Source organism: Monodelphis domestica, chromosome 2 (genome assembly GCF_027887165.1).
Source record: "Monodelphis domestica isolate mMonDom1 chromosome 2, mMonDom1.pri, whole genome shotgun sequence".
Classification (NCBI taxonomy): Eukaryota; Metazoa; Chordata; class Mammalia; order Didelphimorphia; family Didelphidae; genus Monodelphis; species Monodelphis domestica.
The window spans coordinates 14,953,817-14,971,316 of NC_077228.1; the positions used below are offsets into that span (position 1 = coordinate 14,953,817).

General features: G+C 40.7%; 1 protein-coding gene across 4 annotated transcripts in view; it reads right to left on the reverse strand.

Annotated features, from left to right (window-relative positions):
• The window catches only part of PATJ (PATJ crumbs cell polarity complex component), a 364,450-nt gene that overhangs the window by 60,307 nt on the left and 286,643 nt on the right, over positions 1 to 17,500 (reverse strand). For 3 of the 4 annotated variants that reach the window (XM_056814120.1, XM_056814123.1, XM_056814121.1), the window contains 2 exons: positions 11,827 to 11,919; positions 4,710 to 4,784 (listed from right to left, as the gene is read on the reverse strand). In XM_056814120.1, the coding sequence (XP_056670098.1) occupies positions 4,710 to 4,784; positions 11,827 to 11,919 (168 nt within the window). The remainder of the gene's footprint in view (positions 1 to 4,709; positions 4,785 to 11,826; positions 11,920 to 17,500) is intronic. The other variant, XM_056814122.1, reaches the window with a different exon arrangement.

Here is a 17,500-nt window from a genome sequence, read left to right on the forward strand (position 1 = left end):
GCCTGGAATGCTTTCCCTTCTTATCTCTCAGGAGGTCTTTTGTGTTCCCTGCACAAGCTCTCCAAGATGGCTTTCCGTGTACTAGGGATTAATTTTGTATATCCATCCATCCATCCATCCATCCATCCATCCATCCATCCATCCATCCACCCTTTGTTCCATTGTTCCTTCTTTCGTTCCTTCCTTTCCCCTTATCTTCTGTCTTAACTTCAATTCTAACAATAAAGGCTAGGCAATCGGGGTTAAATGACTTGCTTAGAGTCATATACCTAGGAAGTATCTGAATCCACATTTGAACCCAGGTCCTCCTGACTCCAGGTCTAGCATTCCATCTACTGTGCTACCCAATTGTCCCCTGAATACCCTTAAAAAAACAACAACAAACCCAAACCCTTCCCTAACATCTTAGAATCAATAGTGAGAAGAGTGATAAGGGCTGGCTGAGCCACTGCTGCCTCCTACCTGTCCTTTTTCATCAGCCTTGAGGACAATTCTGCGTCCAGAGTGACTAGGACCATCCCTGGCACATAGCAAGCCCTTAATACAGGTTTGTTGATTGATTATGAAGCACATGAAACCCTCCTTCACTGCAAGCCTCAGCAGTCTATTAAGTAAAGCAATTTAGCTTTGGGACCTCAGAAAAGAACAGATCTAGGACGAAAACCCTAAAAATCCTTAAAAGGGAATCTGTTTGGACGTAACCATTTTATTTAGGGGAACGTGGAACACCACAAAAAAGTGTTTGCCCGCCAAAAGTTGGAAGAGCTCTCCTGGGGAGGCTCCTTAATGAGACGTTATCAAACTAAGCTTTGAACTTTCTAGAAAGCACACAGCTTTCTTTGGGCTGAAAAGTTCTTTCTTGGGCTTTCTCTTCGATTATATAATCAACAATATTCAGACAAGAACAGTCTATCGAATGCTTCTCCCCCTCCCCAGAATTTTGATTTCTCTCAAAAATACTACAAATATTGACTGCTAAGAGGTTAATATGAACTTTGAGGCCTTCTAAAGTTTCCAGGCTGATAGTTTTAAGACCACTGGGGAAGGGAAGCAACCCTTAAGGTGAGATTTGAAATATAGTGGACGGAAATCGGGATAAATGGATCTCTAATATCGTCAGTGCCACTAACCCCCAATTAGGGATAATTAAAAACATAAAAACAATACCTAACGTAAGAGAGAGAAAATCAGATCCAGCAATGCAAAGGAATAGTCCAAGATGGGGAAGGGCAAGAAGACTCAAAACACCAGAAAGGGACAGAGGAGCTGGGGGGGTGGGGGGTTTGAAACTGCCAGATCACTTCTTGTGAGCTCTCCCGGAGTGGAAGGTCTGAGAAGAGGACTTCTGAGACCGAGGATCTCTCTGAACATTGACTACCTTCCAGTGAACCCTTAAATCTCTCTGATTCCAGCTGAACACAAAAAAAGGCAGAGTGGGACTTTATAGAAAGCCGTCGGCTAAGGACATTTCTCTCTATCTCCCAAATTGTCCTGGACTTCAAATGTTAGCCAGATTAGCTTAGGAGGAAGGACAAACCCAACAACTGACCAAAAGGAGGGTCAGGCAGACAGCCTGAACCCCTCAGGATTTGGGGGGGTCAGTTGTTAAAGTCAGAGGGATTCCTATCTCCCACTTTCCTCACCCAACACCCTCATTCTCCCTGTCTGGTGAGTCCCCCAAAATAAAGCGTTATCCCTTTAGATCAGATCTGCCTGCTTTCTAACATCAAAGAAGGGGATTGAAGGTTTGGGGAGAATCAGACCTTTTCCCCCAAGGAAGAGAGCTAACCCCAGACCAGGGCTGAGGAGTAATTCAGGTCTCAAATGGGAAGAGTGGAGTTGGGCTATATATAGGGAGAGTTACGCTGCCTCTCAGCAACAGCCAAGATCAAGAAAGGAGGCAGTGGGGCATCTCTCTAAGATCTCCTCCAGTCCTTCACCGCCATATCCCAAACCTGATCTCTGAGGAGACATATTCTGCCCCTCTGGAAGACAATTTGTACCGTCCTCCCCAAGGGGAAGGGAGGGGAGGATCAATCTCTCTCCTTCCTCCATTTCTTTAGTTCTGTAACACCTCTCTCTTTCTCCTTCGTTCCCCAGCGTGAATGTATGCGACCTCCTTCTGGTCATATATTACACTAAGTGAAATTCAATTCTCTTCCCCCCAAAACTCTTAGGAATATAGCTTTAGAGTTGGCAGAAGCCTCTGAGGGCATTAGGCAAAGAGTGTATATAATTAGAATTATATTCTAGAAATAGAGGTCAGAAGAGGTTATGCAACTTGTGCAAAGTCACATAGGTAGAAAATAGGAGAGCTGGGATTCAGCATAAGGTTCCAAGACTCTAAATTGGGGATCTTTCCCATTTCATTTGTCACTTCTCAATTCTTTTATTTAACAGAAGAGAAACTGAGGCCCAGAGGGAATAAATTGACCAAAATCACAAAGGCAGTATAAACTAGAAGGCCATGATTTGAACCCAAGTCCAAGGTAAACTGATGTCATAGAATGTGAACAAATGACAGCTTTCTCTTGGCCCATGACATCAGAACATACTATCCAAGGCAATACCTGAAATCTCCCTGACCTTAAACATGTCCTTTAATTTCCATGGGTTCTCTGCTTCTCCAAATATAACAGTAGGGAAAGATGGGGGAGACATCCTTCAAGATCTCTTAAGGCTCTGCCTAAATATATCACCCTAACTTCTCTGCTAGCAGCACTGCAATGATCCAGAACTATTCGGAGGGACACATGAGAAAGAATGTATCCACATCCAGAGGAAGAACTGTGGGAGCGGAAACACAGAAGAAAAACAGCTGCTTGATCACTTGGGTCGATGGGGATAGGATTAGGGATGGAGACTGTAAACGATCATTTTAGTGCAAATATTAATAATATGAAAATAGGTCTTGATCAGATACACGTAAAACCCCGTGGAACTGCTCGTCAGATACAGGAGGGGGGTGGGGGTGGGGAGGGAAAGAATATGAGTCTTGTAACCATGGAAAAATATTCTAAATCATCAAATTAAATAAAATTTTCAAAAAAAATATCACCCTAGTCAAAGTGATAACTCCAAACAAATTATTAATATGAATTTGAAAACTATTTTCCCTACTGCTGAAGAATTTATAGCCTTTAAATGTACTTCTATATATAATTATATATTCATAGACTTTACATATGAAACAAATAGCTATTTATCTATCCATGATTCCATTCAGCTATCTGTCTGTCCATCTGTCCATTGATGGATGTTTGCTTTAGTGGCAAGTTTATTACCAACTCATTTCTGTCACTAGCTTCCTATGTGACCAAGGACAAAGTCCTCGCTCTCTCTAGACATGAGTTCCCTCTTACACAAGTGAGAGGTAAAGCCTGATCATTTCTTTTTTAAAAAAATTTTTCTTTTTTATGTAGAAAACAAATCAACCCATAACTTCCATCTTAGAATGAATACTGTGTATTGGATTCAAGGTAGACTAGTGGAGGTTAGAGAATGGATGTTAAGTGACTTGGCTAGGGTCACAAAGCTGTGCAGTGTCTGAGGCCAGATTTGATGCCAGGTCCTTCTAGACAAGTCTAGGTCTGGGTCTCCATCCCTTGAGCCACCCAGCTGGCCCCAGCCTGATGGTTTCTAAGCAACACTCCTTGCTCTAGAAGTACCTCAAGACACCTGTCCATTTAGGACATGGACAAAGCTGGGTCCTGGCCCACAGAAGTTCTAACTGACCATTTTAGATTCGAGAAAGGCAGGGACCCAACTGGGGCTAGACAGTGTCCAGGCTTTCTCGAGTTCCTACTTTTTGTTAAAATAAAGCCAGCGTGATGTATCTGGCCTGTGGTAATGAGGTAAGTGTGGGCGACGGGGCAGATGAGAGGAAAGCTGGCTGGGGAGAAGTCACTGATTTAACGTCTCCCAGGAGGGCCCCCACCGGCAGCAGGCGTGTTACCTCAGCCTCTGCAGGCAGGCTCAATATGCACTAATTAGCTGTGTGATTCTGGACGAGTCCTTTACAGCCTTTCCAGATTTGTAAAGGAGAGACAAAAATACCGCCTGGGTATGAGGTGGTCCTGAGATCAGACGGAATGCCATGGGGAAGGACGGTGGGCAGCGGCACGTGAGAAATAGAGGGTTCTGCCTCAGATCTGGGGCGAGTTCTGGTTCCAGCACACAGAACAAGGAAGGGTTCTTTCCTGGGGTCAGGAAGCTTTTCCAACCTTTTTTCCTGTTTGGAAGGCTGTACTTCAATAATGGATGGTCTTTGTAATCCTCTTTTATTTTATGCATTGAAGATCACTAATTTAAGAAGGGTCCTTGGGCTGCACAAGAGTGCCCAGAAGGGTCAACTATCGCTATAATTCTTGATGGTCTGCAGAGTGGCATGAGAGGGAGCTGGTCTATCCCTGAAGCGGAGCTCATCTGATGGGGAATGCAGGATTGTGCTTACAGGAGAGAATGTAAGGCAAAAACTAGAAGGCACCGTGAGGCATGGGCGGGAGGCTCTTGGGGCTTCTCCCTTTGGGTTAACACAGACATGAAGGCAAGTGGTTCAGGGCTTTGGTGTTCCTCTTAGACAAGGAGGAGCACGATGGTCAATGTTGCCTGGACTCCAGGGAGTCAGCAGATGGCAGCAGCCCTGTGTATCTAGAGCAAACCCTACTTCCTGGACCAAACAACCAAGGGAGAGTAGAGCGGGTACATACTTTGTCAGCAAGGGGCTCTCCTCCTTTGGCTTCCTCTGCTGCCAGAATATGGCTGACCACCTGGGATGCCTCATCCTAAAATAGAAATAGGGCAAAAAAGAAGTTTTAGTATAGAACTAGATTGAGGTTTGTTGTTCTCAGAAGACAAATAATGCTTCCAATTAGTAGTTTAATGACCCAGATTTCCAGTTACAAAAAGGTATCAAGAGTTCTTTGAATCTTACTGTTTCAAAGAATTAAAAGAGAGTATTTGGCCTCCTGGGTAGCATGGTGGGAAGAGGGTTAGACCTGGAGATAGGAAGACCCAAATCCTTACTCAAGTACTTATTAGCTTTGTGACCCTGGGCCAGTCACTTAAACTGTGACAGCCTCAGTTTCCTCAAATGTAAAATGGAGACAATCATAGCACATATCTACCAGGGCTGTCATGAAGATAAAATGAGATAGATTAAATTTGTAATGTGCTTTGCAAACCTTAAATCACAAACCTATAACATAGCTAGCTATTATTTGTTAAAAAAATCAGCATAAGACTATGTATTTGTGTATTATTGTCCCTATTTTAAAGATGAGAGACTGTCGAATAAAATTATTTATCCAGTTGTCCTTGTTAGGATTTGATGCTAATAAAACTACATTTTTAAAAACACATCATAAACAAGATTTTATAGGATGCCTACTGTGTGCCAGTATTGGATACCTACTGTGTGCAAGGTACTGTGGCTCACTTGGTGAGGACAGAGAATGTTTTGATTATCTTTGTATTCCTAGTATCTAGCACAGTCTTTGGCACATTATAGGCACTTAACTGATACTGGTTAAATTACTTTGAATTGCTAAATGCTAGGGATATAAACATAAAATCAGAACAGGTCATAACCCTCTAGGGGCTTATAGTCTAATAGGAAGACCATGTTAGGAAACAGAAAAGAATAAAACTAGAAAGAATTGGAATCTCTCCTTTAAACATCTCAAACAAAGAAAAAACTGAAGGTGAAGAAAATACTTTGATTTGGGGAGGGAGGGAAGATGATGAAGGAGGGAGGGGAATGGATTAGGAAAAGTAACTGGACTCATGAGCTAAGTCTAGAAGGAAGAGAAGTCAGTTCCTGGGTAAAGAAGAGGGCCACATCACCTTAGATTCTTGAACCTTCCTAATAGAAGCCATGGTCTCCCCTTGATGGGGACAATGAAGACATGGGAGGAAGTTAGATGGTTTGGGACTGGACAGCCCATCCTCGAGTATTTAAAGGTCTTTCATGCAGAGGAAAAGTTAGTCCTGTACTTGGGTCCAGCAGTAGGGAGCAATGAATGTTGAATAGAAGTAAATTTAAACTTCATATTACAGAGGAAATTAATAATGAGAGCTACCTGAAAGTGGAATGGATTATGTCACCTCTCCAATAGGGGAGGGTATCCAAGCAAAGCCATGTGCACAGATTAGGGCCATGCTATAAAGAGGATTCTGGTCCAAGTAAAGGTTGGATGAGATGATTATCAGAAATCCCTCCTGCCCTGAGATCCCCTGGCAACCCTCCCTGCCCAATGGCCATTTCACCACAACTCTTTGATAGATTTGTATATTGCTTGCTTTTTTGTTGATAAAAAATTTGGTAAAATTCCCTTCTTTACCAAATGTTCTAAATAAATGATTTAATATTGGAATTAGATTATATTTAAATATTTGGTAAAATTCAATTGTAAAATCTATCTGGTCCTGATGCTTTTTCTTGGGGAGTTCATTTGTGGACTGTTCAGTTTCTTTTTCTGAAATAGGGTTGTTTAGCTATTCTATTTCCTTCTCTGTTAGTCCAGGCAATGTATACTTTTTATAAGTTATAAGGGTTAGAAAACTCAAGACCTAAATGAAATTACAAGAGAGGAATGAAATAGAAACTAGAACCAAGAGAACCTTACATATAGCAACAGAAATACCGTTTGAAACAATGCCTTGTGTATATCTATCTCCAGGGAAAGAACTGATAAATAGAAATAAGCTAGACATATTTTGATAAATGCACATATCTTTTTGTCAAATGATGCTTTCTCTAGTACAGGGAAAGGAGTAAGGGAAGGGATTACCTGGGCATTTTAATGTCACAAACAAAAAAATTAATTAATTAAAAAAAAAGATTCTGGTACAGTCCCCAACCAGGTATATCTCTACCTTCTTTACCAATTGTTCTAAATAATTTATTTAATATTGGAATTAGATGATCTTTAAGTATTTAGGAACATTTACTTGTAAAATCCATCTGGTTCTGATGCTTTTTTCTTGGGGACTTTTAATCTCTATTCAGGGTTCTATCATAGTAGAGATCAATGCAAAGTCTTATATTGGTACACTCACACACACTTCATGAACAGAAGCTTGGGGGACACAGTTAGACAACAGTCATTCTGAAGAAGATCTAGAGCTTATTGATGGTGACCACAATCCTGATATCAGCCATCATTTTGATAGGGCAGCCCCCAAATCTAAGGCAATCCCTATATGCCAGGACTAGAGAAGCAAAAGCTCCCCTGCACACTGACCTCCTTGGACCTCATTTGGAGTACTGGGTTCAGTTCCAGGTGCCATAATATAAGGATTTTGATAAGCTGAGCAGCATCCAGAGGAGGGGAACCAGGATGCTGAATGGCCTTGTGTCCATCACAACTGAGGCTTGGTCAAAGAAGTATGATGTTTATCTTAGAGAAGAATAGAGCTAAGACTTGCTCTATTTTACCCCAGAGGCAATGGGTGGAAGTTGGAGAGAAGTTAATTTAGGCTTGTGGTCAGGAACTACTTCCTAACAATGACTGCTGTCCCAAAGCAGAATGGGTTGTCATAGGAAGTGGTGGGGTGGCCCTCCTTGGAGTCTTAAAGCAGATGCTTGAGGACTACTAGAAGCGATGCTATAGTGGTTTTTGGCTGTGAGGTAGACTAGATGGCCAACAAGGTCCCATTCAACTCTAAGATTTTGTGATCATGAATGGTACCCCATGGCCTTCAAGAGAGGTCTCAGAGTGGCTGAGGTGACTATTAAAATATTTAAGGGATTGTTCAGCACTCCCAAAGGCCAGTGGAAATCCCTGCCCCACATTCCACAATGGATAAATGATCGAAAGGAGAAATTAGAGAAGATCGATATGCCTATGCAACACAATAGTTGGGCTTTCTGCCTGATTTTGTTCTTCCTTCCTTCCATCCAAAATCCAAATCCATCCAAAATTTTGTGTTTTATTAAAGGAAAATTTGAGGTTTCACAAGGGTCAAGTTTATGCCCCTCTGAGAGAGAGAGAGAGAGAGAGAGAGAGAGGAGAGAGAGAGAGAGAGAGAGAGAGAGAGAGAGAGAGAAGGAGAGAGAGAGAGAGAGAGAGAGAGAGAAGAGAGAGAGAGAGAAAGAAGAGAGAAGAGAGAAGAGAGAGAGAGAAGAGAGAGAGAGAGAGAGAGAGAGAGACGAGAGAGAGAGAGAGAGGAGAGAGAGAGAGAGAGAGAGAAGAGAGAGAGAGAGAGAGAGATGGATTTTAAGAATGGGAAGAAACCTCTGTGACCATTGAGACACTAAAAGAATTCTGGGGTATGCATGCCAAACTAAGGGCCATCCAGCGTAAGGGAGGAGGGAAAATCCATCATCTTCCAAGGCAGTCTTTGAGGATAGAAAGTAAGAAGGGGAGAAAACCTCTTGGGAGCAAGAAACAGAGATTCAGCCACAGAAGCTATTTCTAACTTCTCATGTAAATTTCTTTGCAAATATTCTGTGTAGATTTAATAAGAGCTAACATTTCTATAGTGCTTACTCTGGGTCAGGTACTGTACTAAGCTCTCTGTGCTAAACTCTCATTTGATCCCCAAAACAACCTGTGAGACAGGTATTATTGTTATCCTCATTTTACAGATGAGGAAATTGAGGCAGATAGAGATGAAATGCCTTGCCCAAGATCACACAGATATGAAGTGTCTGAGAACATATTTGAACTCAAGTCTTTGTGACTCCTGGCCTGGCACTCTGCACACTATCTACTTCACCACCTCACTAGCCCTGAATTCTAGATGGTTTAAAGGAGTCTTTGAGTGCATAATTACTGTCAATTGACCTTAGTTGGGTAATCTCTCCATGCCCCCCCCCCCACCTTTTTTGAAAACTTACCTTCTGTCTTAGATTTGATACTGTGTCAGTTCCAAGGCAGAAAAGTGATAAAGGCTAGGCAATTGCAGTTAAGTGACTTGCCCAGGGTCACACAGCTAGGAAGAGTCTTAGGTCAGACTTGAACTCAGGTACTCCAGATCCCAGGTCTAATGCTCTATGCACTGTGCTCCCTAGTTGATCCCATTCCTTTTGCTTTTAATAAGGAGCAGTAAGACATTTGAAATTTGAAACAGGAAGCTAAAAGATTTTCTTTAAAATTTCCCACATAAAAATATGGTCTTAACAGTGTCTTTATCCATTTTTTTTGTATCCAGGATGAAGTGAAATTTGTCATGTATGTAAACCTCAAGTGATTTCCCAAAGAACAAGATAGAAAGAAAATCAAACTGTGAATTGTGTTCCACATTCCCCCACTAGAACTCAGTGCAGGAACCAAGTCTATACTCCAAAGAATCCAACCTGCCGCCTGGCAGAATCAATCTAGTCTATTCCTGCATGTTCCCAACACCCATACCAGAGGGGAATTCTTAAAATCTTGATTTTGACTTTTTTTTTTTTTAAACTTTGATCTTAAACAGGAAATGAGCAGCTTGGGCTCCCACGTGGCAACAGAACATCCTTGGCAGTTTGCTATGGAGTGTAAATTAGCAAAGAAAACTGGTTTCAGGACTCAATATTTTGCATGAAAAAAAGAGCAAAAAATTCCTCTTGAGAGTTTAAGTCTAAGAAAAGAGAAAATAAGTTTAGGCATAATGGCAGACTTAATTATTCACATACTATATTTAAAACAGAACAGGAATACTCTGTATGCTATTTGGGACAATTTGTAATCAACAGTGGCAGGCAGAGCTATGGGAAATTAAGTCGGTATTGGAAATCAGTAGGTTTGAGTTCTGAAAAACTTTTGCTCAACTTCAGACTGCCATTGATATGGTATTAGTGAGATAAATACAACCGACAAAAAGTAAACAGAGGAAGCAATCAAATCTTCTCAGGCTTGGAAACAAGGAAACAAATGTGACTCCAAGCTTCCTAGAAACTCTCTTATCTTCTCTTTAGGTCCCGTGAGACACAGATACATGGACTGCGACTGGAGTAATTTCCTTTCATCTAAGACATGAAAACCAAGTGATTCACATATTCAACAACTCCATGGGTTTACCTGTTGCCTCTAGCATAAAACATCAACTCTCCTATTTCACTTTTAAATTCCCATTTAATCTGCCTCAAACTTATGTTTCTAGCCTCACTGGGTATTCCTCTTCTCCTCCCAATTCTAGGATCCCCTAAATTAGCCTCTCTCGGTTTCTAATTAAGAACACCGAATCTCCTATTTCTGCTCAATTGTGCTGGCCATTTCCCATGACTGGAATCCACCTTCTTGGTCTCTGCCTCACAGAAGCAGCTTCTGTGTAAAGCCTTCCCTGATATGATGTTAGGAAGGAGCCTTGCTCTCAAAATTCTTTGGGTCTATTTGTAAATTTGATATATATTCTGTCCATAATTCTAAATGCATTTCTTCTCTCTTCCACTGGAATGTAAACTCCTTTCAGAATAGGAACTGTTTGATTCTTCATACTTGTATCTCCAGTGTTGAGCACAACGCCTGGCACAGAGCTAGTTGGATGGGCAGTTGCTGTCCTTGGTACTTGAAGAAGACCAAAATGACATCATTATGTTGGAGTCAATATCGGTTCAGTGTGTTCGAGTGTCTCTTATCAGACCAATACGAGCAAAGGATGCTGTATCACAAGTTGGCACAGAGTAGATATTCTATAAATTCCTGTTCGTTGATTGACTGACTAAATGGGTAGGCTAGGTTAATAACCTTTCAGGGTTCTGGAAAAAGAGAATTATATCTAGAACTGGGAAAGGAACTCTGAGGACATAAAATTCAAGTCCACCATTTTATAAAATTTTATTTTTTTTTATAATTTTTTTTATTTTTTTAATAAAAGAGGAAAGAAATTGGAGGTCAAAGGCCTTGCCTGAGGTAACATGGGTAACCCTCAGAGGCAGGATCTTTTGGGAGATTATTACCTATCAAGAGAATTCATTCTGTCCATGTATGGCATGGATAGAATTCCATTTTATTGGGCTGTAAAACATGATGAATTTTATTAAAAAATGGACAAGATGGAAAAACCTTTAGAAAAAGAAGTGATTTGGTGGTTCCCAAGGGGAAAACCCAGAATCTTTTCTATAAAAAGATCTCAAGTCAGTCTATTTCAGGCTGTTTTTTATCCCCAGAACTTTATAACCAGTTACATCCTTTGTTCAGAGAAATATGTAACTAGGCTAAAAAGTCTTAGTTGAGAGAAACAAACATTTCAATTCAAGCAACTAGGTGGGTCTATGATTAGACAGTCAGGCCTGGAGGTAGGAGGTCCTGGGTTCAACTCTGGCCTCAGATACTTCTTGTGTGACCCTGGAAATCACCTATGCCCATTGCTTAGTCTTTACCAACCTTCTGCCTTAGAATCAATATATAATATTGATTCTAATCAATATATAATATTGATTCTAAGATGAAATGAGTTAAAAAATGTAAATAGGCATGTAGAATTAAACCTAAAGCAAATATGCATATTATGTGCAATTGTACATTCTTATAATTATTGAATTCAATAATCTTTGATTAAATGAGACAGAAGTGGAGGACTATGGGTATAAAATGTTGTGTATATTCAAGACTTTTTTTTTTCAAAATATTCTTTTGCATTCTTTATTATAAAGGATGGATCATGGGGAGAGGGAAGGGATGCCCTGGAAAATCTAAGATATAAAAAAAAAAGTAAACCAATAAAAATGATTAAAAACAAATCAGGGAAAAAACCCAGAATATTGCAATAACAGTGAGCAAGCTAATCTTTAGGCTACTCTGTGAGGGCTACAAAATACTTTCCATAGATAATCTCATTTGAATGAGTATAACAGATGAATAATTCATTTCTAACAGAGAGACAGACTCTAGAAATACCTACCAATTGGTTTCGATCACTTTCTGGCAACTGCTTAATATCAACTTCAGTCTTGATGCTTTCTTCATTGAGTATGGCTTCTGGACCACTCTGATCCTGAGAGGAATATTAAAAGAAAAAGATAAAAAAATCAAGATAAAAAAAAAAGCATGCTTTATAATAAGGTTAAATCCACCATAAACAATTCACAGAAATTGAGATTCCAGGACCAGGAGAATTGAGAATTGTCTGGTCCAATTTGTATCCGACCAACAATGCTCCTGATGGGTGCTTTGTTGGCTTTTGGTTAAAGACCACTAAAGAGGGGAGAATCTACACTATTGAAACTCTGTGGTCATAGCCCATTCTGGAAGAGGCCATGTTGGCGATTTAGAGCTTGTACTTCCCCTCTAAAAAAAAATCTAAACCTTCCCTTTAGGTAATAGTGATAAAAATAACAAAAATAATATTGGGCTTTAAGGTTTGCAAACTTTAAAATATTATCTTATTATAGCCTCACAACAACCTTGCCAGGTTGATGCTCTTATTATTATCATTTTACAGTTGAAGAAAGGCAGGCAGAAGTTAAGCAACCAGGCTTGCCAGGAGCCACCAAGACCATGCTGTTGACACAGTCCACGTAGAAACCAGGGATTGCAAAGCAGCCCCCAGGAAGGATGGAAACACCCACTGAAACCTCCCCTAAATGACTTTCCTTTCTAACGTCCTCTTATTATTGAAATTGCTATGATTATTATGCATACTTGGCCCCAGAAAAAATAGATGAGCAACATGCTTGCAGGGTTAATATAGATGTCCCACTCTGATCCCATTTACAAAATTAAACCTAAGGATTCTTATATACCTACTTAGGACCCTCTTTTCTAGGCATAAAAACTTCTGGCAAATCTGTGCTCTGAATTTCCTAACCTATATCTGGGTCATGTTGCTTCCACCTTCTTATCTTGTACTTAGCAACAATGTTTCGTTGACTATCTCCTTAGGCTTCCTGTCTGTTGTTAGGTTCCATGGAAACATGTATGTTGATAATGAAACTGTGTGCCAAGTAGATGTGTGATCATGAGGGTATAAAATAAAGCCAGGCCTCAGCCAAGGTAGAGCAGTTTATCCTGTAAAGCCTGTGCTGCGGGTTGAATGCAAAAGCTGTGTCCCATCCATCATTTTGCCAACACAGTCCCACCTCCAAGACCCCATCCCCTGTACTGGCCCACCCCATAGCACAGGCTCATAGAGTTTCTGAGGCTAGATTTGAACTTAGGACTTCTTAACTCTAGAACCAACATTCTATTCACTGCTCCACCCCACTAGGGTATAGAATTCTCTCTTACAGCTTTTGTTTTAGAAGATTAGTGTAGTACTTAGCTCAGCTTTAAAAACAGAATGTTGGAGAAAGAAGGGACCCAAGAGCTTATCCCATCAGACATATTTTAAAAAGAATAATCCTTACTACACTATTCAAGCCATGGAATGGTCATTTGCCTCAGAAAACCTCCAGGGAGGGAGGTCATACTTCCTCCAGCTCTACTTTGCAATAGCTCTATTGTTAGGAAATTTCCTGCTGGTATCAAGATTAAATCCACCCTTCTGAAACCTTTACTCACTGTTCTTATTTCTGCTTGCTGGGGACAGAAAGAACAGATTTAATGAAGCAGCTAGGCAGCATAGAGGGTCTAGCACTGGGTTTGATGTTAGGAAGATCTGAGTTCGAATCCAGCCTTAGACACTTTATTAGCTGAGTGACTCTGGCAAAGCACATCATCATTGCCTGCCTCAGTTTCTTCAGCTCTAAAATGGGGATCATAATAGCACCTCTATCATGAGGACATTGTAAGGACATAATGAGATAATATGTATTAAGCATTTTGCAAACTTTAAAGTGCTCTATAAGTGACATTTATTATTATTATGAATAATTTGTTTTACAACAACAGCATAGTTACCCTTCAAGTATTTAAAGGTGACTACTGTATCCCTCATGAACCTTCTATTTTCCAGGATAATTATCTCCAGTTCCTTCAACTGATAATAATGATGATAATATTTTTAGAGCACTGTGAGATTCTCAGATGATTAAATGGAGGCTGAGAGGTTAAATTACTTGCCTCGTATCACACAGCTGGGAGTCAGGGAGGATCATTTCTAAAAAGTACATTAATAATATATTTGTATACTAATTTAAGGTTTAAGGGGAACATTATAATCCGGTCACTGCCCATTCCCCAAGCAGTCTTTATGGTGCTTCATCATAATAGCTGAGATCTAATTATCTATCATCTATACACACGGCATATGTCTACATAAGGACATGAAATATGTGTGCATAGATACATCACTCCCCCCATATAAATTTTACACACACACACACACACACACACACACACACACTACATTAAAGCTTTCAGAGTGTTCTACATATATTATATTTGATCCTCCTAACAACTCTGGGACATAGATGCTATTCTTATTCCCATTTTATAGATGAGGAAACTGAGGCTGACAGAGGTTAAGAGAATTGCCTAGGGTCAAAGAGCCAGTGAGTATCTCAAGGCAAACTCAATATTATTCTCTCCAAGCAGAACATCCTAGATATGGTTGATTAGAGTTACTTCCCCAGCCTGGCTAACTGCCTCTTGCTGCTCTCTACCTTACCAACCTGTTTCCACAAGGATATATCCTTCCTCAGCATGTCTTAGAAGAGAACGCCTGCCATTAAAAATATCTTTTAAGAAGACTCAGAAACAGGGGGCAGCTGGGTGGCTCAGTGGATTGAGAGCCAGGACTAGAGATGGGAGGTCCTAGGTTCAAATCTGGCCTCAGACACTTCCCAGCTGGGTGACCCTGGGCAAGTCACTTGACCCCCATTGCCTAGCTCTTACCACTCTTCTGCCTTGGAGCCAATACACAGTATTGACTCCAAGATGGAAGGTGAGGGGTTAAAAAAAAAAAGAAAAAAGAAGACTCAGATACAGTAAGTATCAGTCAACAAGACCTTTGAATTGGCATAATAATAACATATTATGTATAATAATAAAAATAATAAACAAATAACCCCCAAAAGTTGCCTTCAACATCTTGTTTAAAGTTCATGACCACCTAGTGAGTGAGCTACTTCAGGGATTATTATCTCTCATTTACAGAGGAAAACAGAGAACTGAGGTTCAGAGAAGTTGGGTATTTTCCCATGTTCGGGAGAGCTGGGCCTGAGCCTACATGGATGGGGTGGTCTTCTTCCTCCTGGTTTCTTTCCAATCCAGCTGAAATCTCATCTTCTGCTTTGAAGACCTTCAGCTTTCCCAATCCTCCTTAAGGCTACTCCATTCCCCTTATTGATTATTTCCAATTTACTCTGTGTACATCTTTCTTGGACAGATTTCTTCGCATGCCATCTATCCCATCAGACGCTGAGGTTCTCTTTTGCCTTTCTTTGTACCCCCAGTTCCTGGCACAAAGTGCTTAATAAATGCTTTATTGCCCATCTCCTGCCTCTTAAAGTGTCTTCTTCCTCTCCCCTCATCCTCTCTAGAACACTCTTGCCAGTAGCTTCCTTGTCCAGATCATAGACCATGCACTGAAGGAAATTCTCTGGGGCTTTGGTGATAGCCTGTCTAAGACTACTATCTCAGAAGAAGTCCTCGCCATGGCGGACTTCACTCCCTCCTCCCCAGCCATCTCTGCCAGTTCCTCCCTCTTGGCCACCCAACCAACCACACCAGAGATGCCCACTGCAGGTCCTTTGGTCCAGTTCTCTAATTCTGGAACCGTAATCAAATCAACTCTGCCACTGTTTCTGAAGGAGAGATGTCAATTTACACTATTCCTACATCACTCTGGACCAAAGCATCCTCCCTGGCTAATACTCTCCTCTCTGTAAAGTATTTCCCTTATTAGACTATAAGCTCCAGGCCAGGGACTGCCTTTACTTTTGCACTTGTTCATCCAGCCCCAAGCACAGAGCTAGGCAGAGAATAAGAGCCTATCAAAGGCTTTTTCACTGATCCACTGATAGCGAGCATTCACTGCACTGTATTGGTCCTCACTATCTCTGATAAGGAAAGTGGGGCAGTGTCTTCCGCACAAGGAAAACAAAATGGCATCCATCCCCTGGCACAGGTCTGGATGAGATGGAAAGAGGTAGGCATGCATCAGTTACAGTATTGTGTGACTCTACATCTGGCTGTTAGATGGCTAGCTGATGCGGAGGAAAGAATGCTGGCCTTAGGGGAGAAAGATGAGAGTTCAAATTTTGCCTCAGAACTTGTTAGCTATGTGATTCTCAGAAATCCATTTAATCTCCCTTAATCTCAGTTTCTTCATCTATAAAATGGGAATACTAATAGCCAATATCCCATGAGGCTCGAATGAGATAACATGCAAAAGAGCATTGCAAAACTCAAAGAACTATACAGACATTATTTTTTTTATTGTTATTACTTTTTATATTTGAATTCAGGTCCTACATAGAAAAAACAGGATCACAGATTTAGAGCTAGAAGGGATTTAAGTGTTCATATCTAGTCCAACCCTCTGATTTTATAGATGAAGAAGCTGAGGTTCAATAAAGTTAAGTGAATTACAGTCAGCCTCACACCTAGTGTCAAATGCAGAATTTGAACCCAGGTCTCCGTACTTTCAACTCCATCTTTCTATCTATTTATAAATTTATCTTTCTTCGAAACATATGAAATTTAGGAACAAAATGTGGGGATATTTCAGAAATGTATATTAAAAGACAATAAAATATTAGTGTATTTCAAAATGATGGGAAAATATTTTTCAGTCAGAAGGTTGTCATGGAAAGGCAAAATAAAAATAGGAGACAGATTAATTATTTAAGATTAAAATAAAAATGGGAGATGGATGAATTATTAAGGTTCCAGAGTCAAGCTTCAGGAATAACCTGATATTTTCTATAGTTTTGACTTTTTCTGTCTCTTGATTTGTTTTAAACACATTCACTAGTTATATAAGAAAACCAGAGGTGGAAAGTCGAGAAGAAAAAGCATGAATTCTGGAGAAGGCTGATTTTCATGATTGTTCTAGCTCCTTCTGGGAGGGGAAAGTATGCGTGGGGGTCGCTGAGAGTTCGTGTTTTCAAGTCATTCTTCGGGGTGCCCCAGTTGGCAATGATTGGGGCAAAAAGAACTTAAGTTGGACTCAAGGTTGATGCAGGACCAGAAGGGCTTGGAGGACCCTTCCAAGGGTCCTCTTGTACTCTTTGGTAATTCTCAACACAATGTCTTGCAGGTTCTTAATAAATGGATAATTTTTACCTGTGTGCAGGTAGGTGGCTCAGTGGATGAGTCACCTTAAGTGGACTTCCTGGAGTCAGGAAGACCGGAGTTCAAATCTAGCCTCAGACACTTGCTAGCTATATGACCCTGGGCAAGTCTTTTGACCCTGTTTGTCTCAGTTTCCCCATCTGTCAAGTAAGCTGAAGGAGGAAATGGCAAATCATTCCAATATCTCTACCAAGAGACCCCAAATGGGATCATCAAGAGTGGGATGCAACTGAAATGACCTGGGTATCATGGGCTGGTCACTGTGTGGGGCTTCCCAGGTGCCTGATCTGTAGAGCAGAAATAATAACACTTGGATTGTCAAGGAATATTCTTAAAGGGTAATGGAAATAGAAACTGTTCCTTGGGGAGGGAAGAGTCAACCCAAAACAAACCAATCA